At 50.1% G+C, this 18,183-nt stretch overlaps 1 protein-coding gene across 4 annotated transcripts in view; it reads right to left on the bottom strand.

Moving 5' to 3' along the window:
• Window positions 1-18,183, bottom strand: part of CACNA1I (calcium voltage-gated channel subunit alpha1 I) — a 226,568-nt gene that overhangs the window by 105,562 nt on the left and 102,823 nt on the right. For all 4 annotated transcript variants that reach the window (XM_043966183.1, XM_043966184.1, XM_043966185.1 and 1 more), the window contains exon 5: window positions 12,372-12,469. In XM_043966183.1, the coding sequence (XP_043822118.1) occupies window positions 12,372-12,469 (98 nt within the window). The remainder of the gene's footprint in view (window positions 1-12,371; window positions 12,470-18,183) is intronic.

Here is an 18,183-nt window from a genome sequence, read left to right as displayed (position 1 = left end):
GGATTCTTCCGGGGCCAAGTCCTTTAACCTTGCTCAGTCTCCATTTCCTCATCAGCAAATTGAAGCCCTTTATAGTCCCTTCCATCTCTAGATCCTGATCTAAGCCTCTGAGATCAGAACTGCAGGCCCAGGGCTCTATCCACCAGGACCCCAGCTGTCACTCCCTTCAAGGCTTGGCCCAGGGGTCAACACTGTCTGAATTTACATTGTACAGGAAGCCAAGGCCTTCCCTCAGTGAGTTATTTCCTGCATATAATTTGCTTTGTATATATTTGTTTTCAGGCAGCCTCTCCCTTTAGATTGTAAGCACCTTGAGGGCAGAGATTTGTCTTTTGCCTCTTTTTGAATCTCCAGCGCTTAGCACATGACAGCTGGCATTTAATAAATGTTTATGGAATAATGAAATTAATTAGTGTTTTGAGGTATGCAAAATACTCCCCACAACAACCCTAGCTGCTATTACATATGTTAACAAGGACATTAGGGAGGATGAATATCATTCTCCTCTTTTTAGAGATAAGGAAGCTAAGATTGAGAGAGAATGTAACAAATGGTGTAGGTGCTAAGATTTGAACTCAGAACTCCCAACTGTAAGTCTCATTCTCCTCTCACTCTGCCTGGCTACAGAGGAACCTTTCCTGCCCCCATCCCCGTCCCCACCCCCAGCTGAAACTGCTCAATAAGTGCTCCTCCCACCTCACCGGGACATTTCTTTGGACATCTTGGCTCTCCCTTGTCTCTACAAGTCCTTTGTGTCTTCCACTCCCACACAAAAAAAAAGTTTTCCATCAATGGGTGCCTTCTCTAAAGGCATGCCAAAGTAGGCCAGGCTCTAGGAAGTCTGGTGAGCCATAATAGATTGTGTGTGTGTGTGTGTGTGTGTGTGTGGTCCAAGACCCAGGTCCCTGAAGGGTACAGGGACTGGTCACCATAAGGCCGGTCACAGGCAGAAGGACTGAGCAACCATCTATGCAAACACTGTGGACACTTCAGCCTCAATCTGCATCAGCAGAGGAAAGAAGAGAGGGAGGGTCCAGGAAGACCACCCCCCAGGGTCTGTCCAGCTTTTCCTTCAGAGGAATCCCTAAAGAGTTGGACACTGAAGGTACCTCCCTCCTTTCCTTTGGATAGTAAACTCCTGGAGATCTGGGGTGTGGCCTGCCCACCCCTATAACCTCAGGGCCCATTTTGGGGCTCTATACATCACAACTGCTTAATGGGGTCTCCTGATCATAGTTTTGGGGCAGAAGGGCCTTAGAAGGTGAGATCGGGGGCAGCTAGGTGGCGCAGTGGATTAAGTACCGGCCCTGGATTCAGGAGTACCTGAGTTCAAATCTGGCCTCAGACACTTGACACTTACTAGCTGTGTGACCCTGGGCAAGTCACTTAACCCCCATTGCCCCACAAAAAAAAAAAAGAAGGTGAGATCAACCCCCTTGCTTATACAGTGAGAAACCAACCCCCAGAGAAGGGAAGTGACTTGGCCCAAAGTCAAACAGCTGGTAGGAAGAGTTAGAATTGGAACCCAGGACCACTGGCCCCAAATTCAGTGATCTTTGCACAGTTACTTGCTGCCTCCTGGCAAATGGTTAGTGCATTTCACTGAACTTTGACCTAGTCCAGCCCCAGTCCTTCATTTAGTGTGCAGTCACCCCAAGTTTGAGGAAGTTGTTTTTTCTTGTGTCTGCCTGAGCTGTCTCTCTCCCACACATCAAAGTTGTCAGATTGCCACAGCTGGTAGGGGAAGAGGAGTGGGAAGGAGGAAGACAAAGGGGAGAGGAAGAAAGGAGAGAGAAAAGGAGAAAGGGAGGAGAGAGGGAGAGAGGGAATGATGAAGAGGAAGAGAGAGAGGGAGAGAGAAAGAGAACATGAGGGGGGAGTGGAGAGAGAGACACAGAGAGGCAGAGAGGAGAGAGGGAGAGAGAGAGAGAGAGAGAGAGAGAGAGAGAGAGAGAGAGAGAGAGAGAGAGAGAAGGCTAGAAGGAGGGAGAGGAAAAGAAGAGAGAGGGGAACATAGAAGAGTCACAAAACGTGCTCCACTGCCTTTCCCCCAGCTGTGTGGTCTTGGCAGAATAACCCCCAGCCCGAGTTCCTAAGAGAATGTCAAATGCAATTGCAGAGTTCTATGGGGAAGCTGGAGATCACCGTCCCTCCCCACCCCCATCTCCCCCCAGCCCTACAGGACGCCCTCTACAGGGCTCCTGCAGGATGGCTGGCCAGCCAGCCTGGGCTCCAACACCTCCAACACTGGGGTGCTCACGGGGTCCTCCAGAGGCGGACTGTTCTATTGTTAGATAGCTCGGCTGTGCCAGAGAGCTCCCACCCACTGGTCTATTTCCTCTTCCCCATGACAGTTCTTCAGATTTCTGCAGACAGGGATGATGTCCCCACAAAGACGTCTCCTCTTTAGCTCTGCCCACCATCCCCCAAAGGAGAAGCAGATAATCTCCACTTTCCCTTCAAGTCCTTGGGGCAGCTTTCAGAACCTGGAGCTGAAAGTGACTTTGGAAGTCATCTAATCCTAGCCCCTTATTTTAGGACAGAGGAAACTGAGGTGCAGGAGGATGAAGTGACTCTCCCAAAGTCATATGGCTAACAGGTAGCAACCAGAATTTGAACCCAGGTCCTCTGTATCCAGATGCAGAACCCCTTTCACAGAACCATTCTGCCCTCACTACTCACTTGGTACTCAATAGGATGGACTGGTTTGTTGATAGACATGAAATAACCTTGAAACAAATACAATTTGGGATAAATGCCCAGGTCAAGACCGTCAGAGGCGGGGCGGGGGGGGGGGGGTGTCATAGAGAAAATGATGAACTCAGAGCCACAGGACCTAATTTCAAACACTAGTTTTGTGACTTCACACCTGTGTGACCTTGGGAGAGTCACTTCACCTTACTGGGCCTCTTTTTCCTCTCTGTAGAGTGAGAGAGTTAGACTACATGACCAATCATCAATCGATAATTCTGTGATTGTTATCAGGATCCCACTAGACTCTCCATCCACCTGAACCTCCCAACCACATCCCACCCCCTCCCAACCACAAAAGGGGGGGGATTCATGACAGAGTGGCCTGTTACAGCACTGTACCCTGATTCTAGTTACTGAGGTGATATTACCCCCAAATTATTGAGTTAGGGGAAGCCACCTGAGCCCCCTTAGGCTTTTTTGGGACAAGTTCCCTCAGTTCCAGACTGGCGACTGGCCCCTTCCTCCTTGCTAAGGTACTCCCTTCTCTGCACCATGCCAGAAATGTCCACTTCCCCTGTTTGTACAGAGAAAGGAAATGACTTGCCCAGGGTCCCAAAAAAGGCAGTAGGCCACTGTGTTGCCCTTAGTAGGTGTTAAAGGCAGGTCCTCTGGCTCCAAACCCAATACTCCATGCACGACACAACCCACCCCCTACCTCTACCTCTCTCCCTACTTGGGCACAGCTGTTCTTTCCCTGTCTCTGTCCTTGGTGCTGAACCAGATGCTGGGGCCAGATGTTCTCCCTCAACACTCCGCCCTCCCCCCTCACCATCACTGAATCTCTTCCAGAAAGCTGAAGGCCCATCACCATACGTTCCACTCCATTTCAGCTCCTTTCCTTCCTCCTTCTGTCCCCCTCCCTTTTCTTCCTCTTGGCTGCTGTCCCACTTAGGAAAGCCCTTCTGGGGGTGATTGAGCCATTCTCTCTCATTAAGAAGGGCAGCTGCACTAACAGGGAGAGCCTGGGAGTGGAGGAGAAGCTCCAAAGGCATTGTGGGAAGAAGATGCCAACAGCCATCCCTCCCCTGCTGCTCGATGCTCAGCCTCTGGCTCCATCCCCCACCCCCTCCCAACCACAGACTCTCAAAATCACAAATCCAGGTGAAAAGACCTTGTCTGGTGTGGATCTGAGCAGGAATCCCATCCTTATTATCCCCGACATGTGGCTATGTAGCTTCTGTTTGAACACCTCCCATGACAGAGAACTCATTACCTCTAGAGGCAGCCCATTCCACTGTGTGGTAGCTTGAATAGCTAGTAACTGTGTCCTTGTGTCAATCTGAAATCTGCCTCTGAAACTTCTCCCCCGTGTTCCTAGTTCTGCCCTTGGGGCCATACAAAACAAGGTTAATCCTTCCTCCATAGAGCAGCCCTCCACATACAGGGAAATGGCTATCATGCTTTGCCTGAGACTCATATCAAAGGGCCCCTGATCTCAAGGCTCTTCACCATCCTGGTTGCTCTGAGTCTACTCTTCCCATCTGTGGAACAAAGAGCTTGGACTAAGGCCCCTTTTAGCTCTAAATCTATGATTCTCATGATCCTGTCTTAGGACACCTTTGAGCTTCTAAATATCTTTGCCCAGAACTAAACACCATCTTCCAGATGGGGACTGGCCAGGGTAGAGGACAAGGAGATCATCATTTCTTTGTTCTTTTCTGATTGGATGACCTTCTGAAAGCAACCCTAGCACTGGCTACACAGGAAGAAAAAATAACTGGCTCTTAATGGTACAGCAGAGTCCACTGACCTTATGATGTTCAGGCTACTTCCTTCTCCCTCTGAGAAAAGTAGAAAGAGGTCATGACCCTTAAAAGACCACCACACCAAACACTAGCTCTGAGGTTCCCCATTGCCAATGCTCCCAGATGCCTCCCTTAGCTCTCTGACATAACAATAGGAGTTACAGATAAGGAAATTGAGGCCTGGAAAAGTTGAGTGACTTGCCCAAGACCACGCAGCCATTTGATAGCGGAATGGGGAATGGAATTGAGGTCTTTTGCTTGGATGTTTGATGCTCTCTTGGTCCTGTGCTTAAAGGAGACCATATAGAAGATCATGAAGAAGTGGGGAAGGGGCAGGAAAGGAGAAAGGGGAGTTTCATGGGGCTGTTTAGGAGGCAAAGATGTCTCCAAAGGAAGGAGGGGAAATATAGGGAGGGAAGGAAGTAGAGTTGATTTTTCCCAGAGCCCCTGAAGATCTAGAGTTGGTTGGAGCAGAAGGAACCCAAGGGGTAGCTTGGATTCCCTGCTGCAAGAATTATAATAGGGCAAGAATACTGAGAGGGTAGTGAAGCATGGTGGGAAGTGGGCTGGATTTGATGCAGAAGATCTGAGCCTGAACTCTGACTCTCCCTTACAAGCCAAGTCACTTCTCCTTCCTGGGCACCAGTTCTTATGCCCAGGGAGTGAGAGGAATAGACTAGAGAATGTCTAAGCCCTGACGTCCTGGGAGCCTGGGAGTCGATGAATCCTAACAAACTGGTATAAATAAGCAAAATCCAGAGAAAGTGTGAAGAGCTAGCCATGCCAAACTGTGGAAGAGATTTCAAAGGCGTTGACGGGAAGAAAACCCAGAGCTCCAGCTGGCAATGTGGTGTTTTCTCACATGGGGAGAGTTGGGGCTGCAGAGCCGGGGAGGAGAAGGAAAGCCAGGTGAGCCCAGGAGGGATCGTGGGGGTGCGGTCGCAGCATTCTTGGTCTAAATATCTGGTCAGAGGCTGGAGCAAGGACAGGGGAACCCAGGAAGCCCCCTTCCTCTCTGCCAACCACCCCTCACCCCTTCTCCACTCAAGATCTACAAAACCATGAGGATTAGAAGGAGGCTGCAGCTCTGGAACCCCCAAACAGCTGTGATACAAACGAGTCTGGGTGGTTTGGGGAGGTGGGCAGGGATCTGGGGACACACAGAAGGCTGTTGGGGGACCTCAGGTGGGACCATTAGGAAGATTTCCCCAGTTGGAGATACCCAGGCTCTAGTTGGTATTCTCCTTCCCACCACCCTAACCCAACCAGTTCCTCCTGAGGTAGTGATAAGGCCCAGGAAGACCTCACACATGCTGTCCCTGTGAGTGCCCTCAGAGCCTGACAAACTCTGCCCATCTTTAAAGCCCAGCTCCAGCTCCTTCCCCTCCCTCCAAGATTCTCCCCCTCCCCGCTCCATGCCCTTTCTGCTTCACTCGGCTCTTGGTTTGGTACCTATCACATTATATTTAGATATCCCGGTTATCTGTGTATGTTTCTCACTCCCCCTACTAGATGGTAAGCTCCAGGAAGCCAGGAACTGTGTCTGTGTCTCATCTAGACTTTCCCTCTCCTCCAGCCTGTGCTCTGGACACAGTCTAGCTATGATAAATGTAGCATAAATCCAGAGCTGGAAGGGCCCATCCAGCCCAACCCCCTCAAGTGAGGGCCTTGCTTGCCCAGGGTCACCTAGAGAGTGACTATCTGAGGTGAGACTCCCAGCCCTGTCACCGCTCCACCATGATGCTCAAGAGAGGGCAGGGAAGAGAACCTGCCGCCATCTTGGAGGGATGAGCTGTCCTTCAGCACCAGGCCTAACATCAGTGGCACAGCAACCAACCACACCCTTCCCTGGACGGCCTGAGGCTGAGGGGACAGATCCAAAGGGGAGAGGGAGCAAGGACCAAAGAGCTCCTGTAGGGAGTTATTCAGAGCACTGGGGCTGGAGCTCGGGAAAACCTGGGTTCGAATTTCATCTCAGACACTTAAGCTGTGTGACTTTGGACAAACAAATTGAGACTCTGGGTCTCAGTTTCTGAGTCTATCAAGTGAAGGGGTTAGACTAAGTGGCCCCTTGCTCCACCTCTCACCCTATGGTCTTATGCACCTAAACTCTAGTTTGGAAGCCTATCCTCATCATAGGAAATCCCACCGGCTGAAGGCTTCAAGGATGCCCCCTTCACTGGGGCACTGTGCTGATCACTAGAAGGAATGGGTGTGGATCCTGGGTCAACTTTAAAGTGCTGTAAATGATCAGCTCTTGTAGTTATTATTCATTTGTGTTCTCTGCTAAAGTCCCAGAAAGGAGGGGGCAAAGAAAGGGGAAAGGAGAAGGCAGGAGGGGAGGGAGGGGGAAGGAGGGGCGGTTGAAAAACTTGCTGGAGGGTAACCCAGCCTACTCTCCCTAAGCCTGCTGGGACTCTGGTGATGCTGGCCCAAATAAACAGCAGGAGAGGCAGAGTCTGCATTGCAGAATTTCTTTGGTCTTTCTTCAAGGATGGGGACTGAAGCCTCGAATCATTGCTATTTGTAGCTGCTGGGGATATCTGGGGGAAAGAGGGGAAAGTAATTGCCCAAGGTCACAGTGAGTTAGTAGCAGTGCCAGGGTTAGGCATCTGGACTCCCAACCCAAGGCTTCTGCCACACCCTAGTTCCTGGGGCAGCATTTTAGGAGCAAGAGCTTGGGGGCACGCAGGCTGGTTATATTCTCCCTCGTCCTCCATATACTGGCCCCAGGAGTTCAGGGGGCTAGAGGTCTAACTCTCTGGCCCAACTGAAGACAAATTTCTTGTGATGAAAGACAATGTGATACAGTGGAGAGAACTCTGGAGGGAGATTCAGAGGACCTGGGTTCAAATCCAGTCTTTTTAAAAAACCATTTATTAGCAGTATGACCTTAGGCAAGTGACTTAACCTCTTGATCTGTTTCCTCATCTGAAAAGTGAGAGGGGAGGTTGGACTAGGTAGCCCCTCAAGTCAGCTATAAATCTTTGTATCTCCAACCCCAATGCTTAACACAGAACTTGGCACATAGTAGGTGCCAATGCATGCTAGCTATAAATCTTTACATATCCAATCCAACTGCTTGACACAGAACCTGGCACACAGTAGGTGCTTAAGAAATGTTGGTTGGTTGGGTTTCTGTGATGAGTCTTTAAGAGGAAGAGACAAGTAGGGAAGAAGAAGGGTTATTCTAGTCTGAAGGTTATCCTACCCACTTTTCAAGAGGACACTCAGACTCTGGAAATTAGATCACTACCTGGTAAATACTGCTTTGAAGAACCATTCCTAATAGTCTGCTTTTCAGTGTATATTTAGCTTTTTAATAGTGTCCTTCTTTCTCCAAGGGTCAAGCAATAATACCAAGATGTTTGCTTGCTGTTCCCCACTGATTTCTGGGGCTGACTCTAATGTAGAATAGTAAATCGTGGGCAGAAATCAACAGTGAAAATAGTGGTGGGTAAGAATGTGGGGGAAGGATCACAGTGGATAACATTGGAAGTCTGCCTGCGGAGCTGGCTGCCCACTTGCTCAGGATACCAAAGAAGAGGCCCTGGCTCAGGTATGAGGAAGGGGCCATCTGGCTTTGGGGTGAAGGGACCTCTCTCTCTCTCTCTGTGTCTCTCTCTGTGTCTCTTTCTCTCTCTGTCTCTGTCTCGGTCTCTCTGTCTCTCCCCCTCCCCTCCATTTCTCTCTCTCTCCCTCTCTCTCTCCATCTCCCTTCCTCCCTCCCTCCCTCCCTCCCCCACTCTCTGGGGCCACCATAGTATTTTAAGTCAGTTTCATTTATCTGGTAATTACCAACCACATCCATCGCAGTACAAGAATTCTGGGTCAGTCTTGTAGGGAATGTACACGCAGCACCTCCGTAAGGCATGAGCACAAAAGGGAGAGTGTGGCATCAAAGCAAACAGACAGGCTGGGGGTCCGAGGACCTGGTTCCTGGTTCTGACTTTGATATTCACGAGCATTAGGACTGTAGGCAGTTTGATCTGCAGAAGTGATGACTCAGAGCACCTGGGTTCAAATCCTGCTTCCCGCTTCCATGGCCTTTGGCAAATCATTTCATCTCCTTCTCTTTCAAGTGAGAGGGCAGGCTGGATGACCCCCGAGTTCCCTGCTACTCGGGTATTCTGAGAATTGATCCAAGAGCTAACAGCACTGGGGCCTGTGAAATGATTTGGAGTTGCTGAAATGGATGCCTAAAATCAAAAGGATGTGGATTGGAATTTTGGTTGAGACGTGTCCTAGCCCTGTGACCTGGAGGAGTCCCTCTCCCTCCCTCAGCATCAGCTTCCTTATCTATGAAATGGAGATAATCACAGCTGCAGTACCTTCCTCACAAGGCCAGGATCAGGAAAGCACAAAGTGCTAGAGAAAGGTGAGTTGTTCTATTATAGCCCCCCAAACCCCACCTGGGAAGCCATGGGGTGAGCAAAGCCTGGGGAGTAGGGACAGAGGACACCATAGGAAGGAGGGGTCTTTGGACCCAGAAAACCTGAGCTCTAGTCCTGAATTTGTCACATATTTACAATGGGAGACTGGGCAAGTCACATGCCCTCTCTAGGCCTCAGTTTTCCCATTTTTAAAATAAAAGGATTGGGTTTTATGATTTGGAGATCTCTCTGGGCTTTAAAATCATCTTTTCTGAGCTTCCTCCCAGTTCTGTCACTCCCTGTTCTCAGCTCCCTCCCAGCTCTGATATCCCCTGTTCTAAGGCCCCTTCCAGCCCTGACATCCCCTGTTCTAAGGTCCCTCCCAGCTCTGATATCCCCTGTTCTAAGACCCCTTCCAGACCTGACATGCCCTGTTCTAGGGCCCTCCCAGCTCTGACATTCCCTGTTCTAAGGCCCCTCCCAGCTCTGACATCCTATAGCCTAATATTTTATGTTCTCATGTTCTGAATGACCTTTGATCTGATGAAAGGGGAGAATGAGAGGCCCTTTCCAGAGGCCCATGGTGACCTCCCCCACTGCCTTGAGTTGCCCTCTGGCCTCCCCTGGGCTCCTGGAATGCAAACCATTCCAGGGAGAAGGAGCTTAGGAGGAACAGGCTGGGGAAGAGAGATGGATTATTCTGCCTCTGGCCTCTCGCAACAAATGTCCTAGTTTCTTATTAAAAACCCCCAAAGTGCCTTTCATACTTAAATGGCTGGATTAGCGACCACAGGGATTCCTGGCAGCCACCAAGGTCCAGAATCCTAGAGCTGGAAAGCACCAGAGCAAGCATCAAGTCCGATGCCCTCAGTTACAGAGTAAGAAACTGAGGCCAGAGGAAGGGAAATGACTTGCCCAAGGTCATACCTCGAGAGCCAGAACCTAACACTCCACATCAGAGATGTAACAGGAAGTCTTTTCCCCAGAGGACCAGAATAGTCATTCTGTGAGAACTGGACTCTCACTGGCTGTAGTCAGAAGGTCTGGGTTTGAATCCTGCCCGACACAACCTGTGTGACCTGGGGCAAGTTACTTCCCCTCACAGGACTGCCTCAGTTTCCCGCTCTGCCCCAGGCCTCTGAATCTCATCCTGAACTCTGCAGGGGCTGAGGGAGAATGGAGGGTGGGAGAGGAAAGCAGCAGGAAGGCCCCCCTGGGGACAGCAGCCAGGGTGGTCACACATCCAAGCCTGGTCCAGGGCCACAGCCACGGCTGAGAGGAAGAGCCCTGCCATTGGCATCCCATCCCCCACCCAGGCCTCCTCTGACCAAACCACCTGCCTCCAGTTTGATGAACATTCTGAGGTCCCAAGGATAGCAGGGGATGGAGGAGGAGCCTGTCACCTCCAAACCACAATCCGGGCCTCTGCAGGTGCAAGGATGTGGGGGTCTCCATGGTATCTGTGCCCCTTGGTCTCTGCTGCCCTCAGTCCCTGCCTGCTAAGTCTGTCTTTGTATGCCTGGGAGTGAATATCTCATCCCACCCCATTTCTATAACACCCTTTGAAGTAAAGACTGCAAAGATTCTTCTGTTCCCATTTAATGGATGGCGAAACTGAGGTTCCGAGAGGTGAGGAGACTTGTTCCACATCACACTGCCTAACGGCACAGGATGAAGGATCCCACCCCATATCTCAGACACTGAACTCCTTGCTCTCACCACTGTGGTTCTGGATCTGTCTGCTCTCTGTGTGTCCATGCATCCTGAAGTGCCTGCCCTGCTCAGTCCACACTCAGCACTCCCTCCACAGTGTCTGTGTGTCTAGGAGTGTCTGTGTGTTTTCCAGTCCCTGGCCCAATCCTATGCCTCTGGACTGCCCCCCATGTCCTGTGCCCTGTCAGACCACCCCCAATCCTGTGGCCCCTCAGACCATCCCCAATCCTGTGTCTCCTCACTGCCCCCTATATCCTGTGCCCCTCAGACCACCCCTAATCCTATGCCCTCTCAGACCACCTCCAATCCTGTGCCCCCTGACTGCCCCCCATATCCTGTGCCCCCTCAGGACACCCTCAATCCTGTGGCCCCTCAGGACACCCCCCCCACTTAAACCTGCCTGTCTCAGTTTCCTCTCTGTTAAATGAGCAGGAGAAGGAAATGGCAAACCGCTCCAGTATCTCTCCTAAGAAAACCCCCAATGGGGTCATGGGGAGTCAGACACAACTAATTAGATTAAACAACAGCAACAACAGAATACATTCCTTCCACAGCTCCATCTTTCTCATCCTTCAAGGCCCATCTCAAGGGCCGCCTCAGCCATGAAGCCCTCCTTGATGCTCCTCGCCATGTTGTATAAACATGCACTTGCTGCCCATTTCCCAGAATGCAGCCCCTGCTGGGCCAGCCCCTGAGGGCTGGTAGACATGCACCCAAAGGTCTGTCCCCTTCTCTGCACTCTCCTAGTCCAGCTCTGGTCAGCTCTCACCCGGCCTGTCACAGTCGCCTCCTCACTGGTCTCCCTGAAGCAGCTCTCGGCGTCTCTGATCCATCTCCCCGCAGCTGCCAAGGTGAGAGTCCTCCAGCACAGGCCTAACCATGAGACTCTCTCACCTCTATGAGCAAAGACCAACCCTTCTCTTTGGTGTTTTAGGCCTTTCCCGAGCTGGCCACAACCTTGCTTTCTGGGCCGGTCACATAGGTATGGATTAGGAGTGATGGGCCTGAGCACACCCTGATCCACATTAATCCCCTTCAGGCACTCTCTAGTCCAGGTAGGCTGGCATCACATGCAACATCCCATGTCTCTACACCTTAGGGGGGCTGTCTCCCCACTCCCCTGCCACGAATGCTCTCCCTTCTCATCCCTTCCAGGACTGAATTGGCACCTCCTGAGCCCAGATGCTTCCTGTTGTAGAATTGGCTGTGTGACCTTAGGTAACTCACATGCCCTCTCTGGGCCTCAAGGCTTCATCTATATCATAAAGGACAGACAGGAGGAAAGTAGATGAAATGATTTCAAAGTGTCCCCCCATCCCTGAGAATCAGTGGTTCTTCCCAGCAGGGCCCTGACCTTCCCTCCTCACTCATCACTTCCATCAAATCCACCTCTGAATTTCAGGCAGAGAGAAGGGGGTGAGTGGGATATCTCACACTCCTGCAGGAAGACTGGGATGTCCCCTCCCCACAGTCCAGTTTCCCCCTTCATAGCCAGATTTTATGCATTTTTGTCCCTCAGCCAAAGCCTCAGTTTCCTCTGTTTCCTTCCTTCCTTCTGTAAAACTAGAGGATCAAACTCAGAAATCCCTTCCAACTCTAAATCCCAGTAGCAGCACTAACAGAGCTAAGCAGGCTGGTGAGCTCCCTGTGCAACCACATCTTTACACGACACAGAATGTGAGTTTACTATGCCCCACATACAATCTAGGAAGGCCTATTTCCTTCCAATCTCATCCCTTCAGAGAGCTGGTCAGGGAAGGTGAGTGTCAGACTGGGGATGACTTACTGGGGACTCGGTTGATGGCTTTGAGGGGCCTCAGGACTCGAACTGTTCGGATGGCCGACAGATTGATGTTCTGAAGGTCCAGAGAATATTCTACCATCCTGCAGAGAAAGATGGAGAGAAAGAGAGTGAGGGCAGACAGCAAGGGGGTAGAATGAGGTTCAGACACTAGAAAAGGGCTCAGATAACACCTAGACCAGATCATCTACAACCGTGCTGAAGATAAAGAAATGAAAGCCTAGAGTGGAAATGACTGCTCCAAGGTCACACCAATGTTTAGTAGCTGAACCAGGACTAAAATCCAGGTCTTCTGACTCTCAGTCATATTCCACCATCATAGCTAGCACTTACATTACACTTTAAGGTTCTCAAAATACTTTAGAAAGATTCTTTATTCTACCCTCACAAAAACCTTGGAATGTGAATGTTATTATTATTTCCATTTTATAGATGAAGAAACTGGGTTGGTGGCAATTCCGCGACTTGGCCCAGGGTCACACTAACTTGTCTAAGGCTAGTTTTGAACTCAGGTTTTCCTCACTCCAGGTCCATGCTCTGCCCACCATGCCCAGCTTCCCACTCTAGGATGCCACACAGAACTGTACATAGCTCAGAGTGGGCTGGCCCCAAGGCAGTAAGAGCTAGTTCAGGTCTAGACACCTCGCAGATGTATAATTTAACCTCTCAGGGCCTCAGGGAACTAGCCCTCTAAGACTATACATTACAGACAGGTATGTATGCACCTGCATTGATAGAAGGCATTTCTATGTAGGGAGTTCCGAATACTGATGAAATCCCAGGTCTGCAACCCTACCCCCCAAAGCATAAGGAACTTCTTGGGCATTGGAAGGAATGCAAATAAGACACGATCTAAAGCCTGTGCTTCCAATGGGGGAGGGGGCACACAGAAATAAATACGATGGGATTGCTCATGCCCAGTGTGAACCCTGGACAGGGCGGGCGTCCATCTCTCATCATTCTGGACAATTCTCTACATTGCAGAGAGAAGGTGTCAACATTCCTTGGTGAAGAGAGTTCTGTCATCTAGGAGTGCTCTATGCTAATAAAATCATGGGTCCGGTCCCTATCATGATCCCTAAAAATATTGAGAGAGATCAGAACTGAAGAGCTGGAAGGGGCCTTCCATAGAGCAGCCAGTCCAATCATCTCATTTTAGAAATGGAGAGAAGAGACTTGTCCAAGGTCACAGAGACGGGAAATGGCAGAGTCTGGATCGGAGCCCACGTCCTTCCAGCTCCCAGATGTCATGTTGGCCACGTGTGGTCTGATATCCCCCAGCAAGGGTGGCCTGTCCATCCACCACCAAAGGGTTTGGCCTCTGACAGACACGCACAGAAACCTCACAGATGTGGGGAGGGGCCTGTTGGGGGCCCGGAGAAACTTTTGCTTCTGACAAGAATCCAGGAGCTGGTTGGTAGTCTGGAGTATACTCCTATTCCCTGCTGCTACTGAGACTGATTGGCATCCAAACATTTAGTGAGAAAAGAAACAGGCAGGTAGGCTCTCTGCTGGCACTCTCTTCTCGGTGTGGCACCAGATGTCAATGCAGCAGCTCAGTCTCATTTAGGACATGCCCAGGTTTGGATCAGTCTATTGTCTGATGAGCATCATGCCCTAGGGGATTTGACTGAGGCCCTAAATCAAGCCTGCCCCAGCTGCTGACCCCAGGTGAGCAAAGGCAACTTGGTTTCCCCCACTCAATTATCTGTACTACTAGGGAGGCAAAGAGGCCGGAACTGAATGAAGGAGGGTCTGAAGCCTGCTTGTGCTCAGTGTAGAAGTGTGCACAGTGAGGACCCTACCCCTGGCCCAACTTTAGCCCCCTCCAGCTGCAGGGCCTGCCACTGTCTGCATTCAAACAGTTAGGAATCCCCCACCTCACATCACAAAAGGGACCATGGAGAATTTGCCACATGCATAGAACCCTAGATCCAGAGCTGCAAGAGACCCCAAAGGCCACCCAATCCAATCACTTTCTCTTACAAATAGGGAAACTGAGGCCCAGGGAGTTGAGGTGACTTACCAAGGTCACATAGATGCTAAGCATCAGATACAGGATTTGAACCCGGCTCTCTCATTCACAGAACCCTAGATTATGAACTGGAAAGGACCTTGGAGCCTACCCAGTCCAACCTCTTCATTTTACACATAAGGAACTGAGGCCCAGGAAGGCTAAGTGATTTGCCCATGGTCACATGGTTCTTTACAATAGGTAGGATTTGAACCCAGGCCCTGATTCCAGGCCCAGGGCTCTTTCCACTCTGACACAGTGCCTCAGAAGCTATCTTGGAGAAGAGGTGATTGATTGACGCCCAGAGAGGGAAAGGGTCACACAGCCAGTTGTTGTCAGAGCCTGAGCTAGAATTCTCACTTCCTGGATTTCTACAAACCTCATCTCCCCAACCTGACACCAGTCTCACCATCTGAGCCCAAGCCACGAGGACACGAAGGTTGTGAGCATCTCTGTGTCTCTCAAAGCCGGCTCCAACACGGGGCAGAAGTTTGTCGGCTGTGCCTTGTGCAGGCTTCTCCATGCTACAGGGTGGTGGGTAAGGCAGGGAGAACTGTGCCCATTCTGTGGAGGGGAAAACTGAGGCTCAAGGAGAACGAGTTTCGCCAGTGGCAACAGTCAGCCTAGAAGCCAGCTCCCCTGCCTACCAATCCTGGGGAGGCGATGGCTGCAATAACTGGCTTTTCAAGACCCTCAGATTAAAGATCATAGAAACGCTGATCTCAGATTTGGAGCCGGGAGGGACCTCGGAGGCACGCTAGTGGGAAGATCAAAGAAGACCGGCCAACCGGCTGATCTGACAGCACGGATTTCATGCTGGAAGAGCCCCCGGACGTCAGGCGATCCAGCCTCCCCATCTCACAGCTGTGGAATCTGAGGTCCAGCAAGGGGAGGCGGGCTGCCCAGAGACGCTTATGGGTGGAAATCTGGGCTAAGGGGGAAAAGGATCCTCAGGGGAATCCGTTAGCAGCCCTCACGCAGCCATCTGTGGCTGAGAGGCCCGTCTCCAAACCGGGGATGGAAAATGGGGAAATGGAAATGGGGCTGTGAAGGGAAAGGGCTTTCTCTGAAAAACCCTGAGAGCACCAAGAGCCCTAGGCAAAGTCTTCATAGATTTTAAAAGAATGACAACAAAGAAAAACACAAAGATGGGGCAGTTGAAATAGCTGGTTTCTTGGGGGCCGCTGCAAGTGGGCCCACGTTTCTTAGAATCGCAGATTTGAAACTGGAAGGGGCCATTGAGTACAATGTCCTCATTTTACAGATTAGGAAACTGAGGCTGAGGGAGATTAAATGCCTTTCCCAAAGCCACATAGGCAAAAAGCATCTGAAGCATGATTTGAACCCAACTCCTCCTACCTCCAAGCCCAACATTGCATCCACTAAGCCAGCTTTCCCAGGACAGACAAAAGCCCACCAGGGAGCAATGAGGAAGGAAGAGCCACACTTTTTCTCATATTCTTCCTCGATGGGAAAGCATACCCAAAAGAAGTTTGCTTTTCCCAATAAACAGCGTAGTTCGATCAACTGACTCTAAGGTTTTGTCTCTATTCCTTAAAACCTTAGACCTTGGGGGCAGCGAGGTGGCGCAGTGGATAGAGCACCGGCCCTGGATTCAGGAAGACCTGAGTTCAAATTCGGCCTCAGGCACTTGACACTTACTAGCTGTGTGACCCTGTGCCCCACAAACAAACAAACAAACAAAAAAACCCTTAGACCTTCCTAGCACAGCACCTGGGGAAGAAGTTATCTTTCTAACTAAACTTTGCTATCAATTATGAAGGGAAAAGCAATAGTTTGGCACATGCCCTAGTTTGGGGAAATACTCATGGCCAAGATTTCAGAGAAAAATTGGGTCCCATGACCTAATATCCTACAGAGGAAAGTCAGTGATGGAAGGTCTCAGGAAGAAAATGCTGATGATATAAAAGATGAGATTCTGACAGAGAAGAAAATGGGGTAGAACACCTACCAATGTAGATGCACAATAAACTCTCTGATCGACTTCAATTTTTCAAAAAGGGAAAATGTGTCTCTTGCCACAACTCTTCTCTATGTGTCATCTCCCCCTACAGAAAGTAAATTCCTTAAGGTCAGGGGTGGGTGGCTCTTGTCCTTGCATCCACAAGGCCTAGCAGAGTTCCTGGTACACAGTAAGTACACAATTTATTCAAAGGCTTCTTTAAATTCCAAGTCCCATGGCTATATTTACAACATAAGTCTAGTGATCCAAAGGAGAGATAGAGGCCAAGAGACCTGACATCTTGGCCTGACTTGGCCATTAACTAGTTGTGTGACCTGGTGCAAGATGATACACTCCCTGAACCTCAGTTTCTTCATTTGTAAATTCCTTTCAATTCAACATTTATGAGGCAAGCTCAATGTATCAGGCACCATGCTTGGAGTAGGGGATACAGAAACAAAAACAAAATGGCAGCCTTTGCTCCCAAGAAGTTTTGAGGATGGAGACAGGAAGAGAAGACAATGGGTACCTAAGATAGCCAATATGACACATGGACCGAGTGATCACAGAAAGTGATTTCAAGAGGGAGAGAGGGCTGAGAGCAGGGGAGTTAGAAAAGTTCTCTGATAGGAGGCAATAAGTGAACCATGCTTGGAAGGAAGCCAGAGGATCTCTGAGGTAGGAGGGAGGAACATTCCAGAACTGTAGGGCAAAGATATGTAAAGGCACAAAGGGAGACTCTGTACAATGTGATGGTGCCCATCCCGATCTGTGTGATTCCAATCCTCCATGATTTCCCATGATCCTCCATGGGGGAATCCATCCAACCTGGAAATCTTTCTCTGATTCTTTCTGATACCTCAGTGGACCATTTGTAGCATAGAATATCAGTCAACAAACATTAAATATTTGCAAGCTTCCAGGCACTGTACTCAGTGCTAGGGACTCAAAGAGAGGTAAAAACAGTGCCTGCCCTCAAGGAGCTTACAATCTAATGGGGAACACAACATGTAAATAACTAGATATGTCCAAGATATGGGTATACTAGATGAAAGGCCAGGATACACTGTCTGATAGAGGCTCATTGATTCAGAGCTGGAAGGGATCTTTTATCTGAATCGGTTTCCCCATTTAACAGAGGAGGAAACCGAGGCCCAGAGAGGTAGGTTATTTGAACAAGGTCACACAAATGGATCACAAGATCATAGATTTAGTATTGTAAGGGATCTTAGGGGTCATGCAATCCCCTCATTTTAGAGAGGAGGGAAATGAGGGTTCAGAGGAAGATGACTGACCCCAGGTCACAAACATAGGCAGCAGGGCCTGAAGTCAGGGCCACCAACTGAGTCCAAATCATCTGGTCCAACTCCTTCATTTTCAGAGTAGGAAAATGAGGCCCAGGGAAGCAAAGTAATTTATCCAACTCAGTTCTGAGAATGTTCCTCTGAGTTCTAAGTAAATTCTAATTCTCATCTCCCCAAGGTTCCTCTAAGCCACAGAGAGGCGTCCTCTGCCCCGATGCGCCAGCCCACCAGCTTTCCCTGCCCTACCCCAGCTCAGCAGGTGCCTATCTCTACCTGCCACGCAGGAGTCGGTATGAAATGATAGATTTCCCAACACACGGAGGGAAACCTGTCCAACTGTTGGGAGAGCTCTCCCCCTCCTCCCACGACTCCAGCGCTCGTGTGTAAGAGTAATTGAGTGAAATAATTCTTTTCCTGAAATGCAGCCGCCTTGATCTATCCCCCAGAGCTGTCACTGCCACACAGGCACACACCAAACCCAAGGGGAGTTCAGGGGGAGCTGGAGAAGAGGGGTGA

This window comes from Dromiciops gliroides, chromosome 5 (assembly GCF_019393635.1).
Source record: "Dromiciops gliroides isolate mDroGli1 chromosome 5, mDroGli1.pri, whole genome shotgun sequence".
Taxonomy (NCBI): Eukaryota; Metazoa; Chordata; class Mammalia; order Microbiotheria; family Microbiotheriidae; genus Dromiciops; species Dromiciops gliroides.
This window is presented reverse-complemented; position numbering and strand designations above follow the sequence as displayed.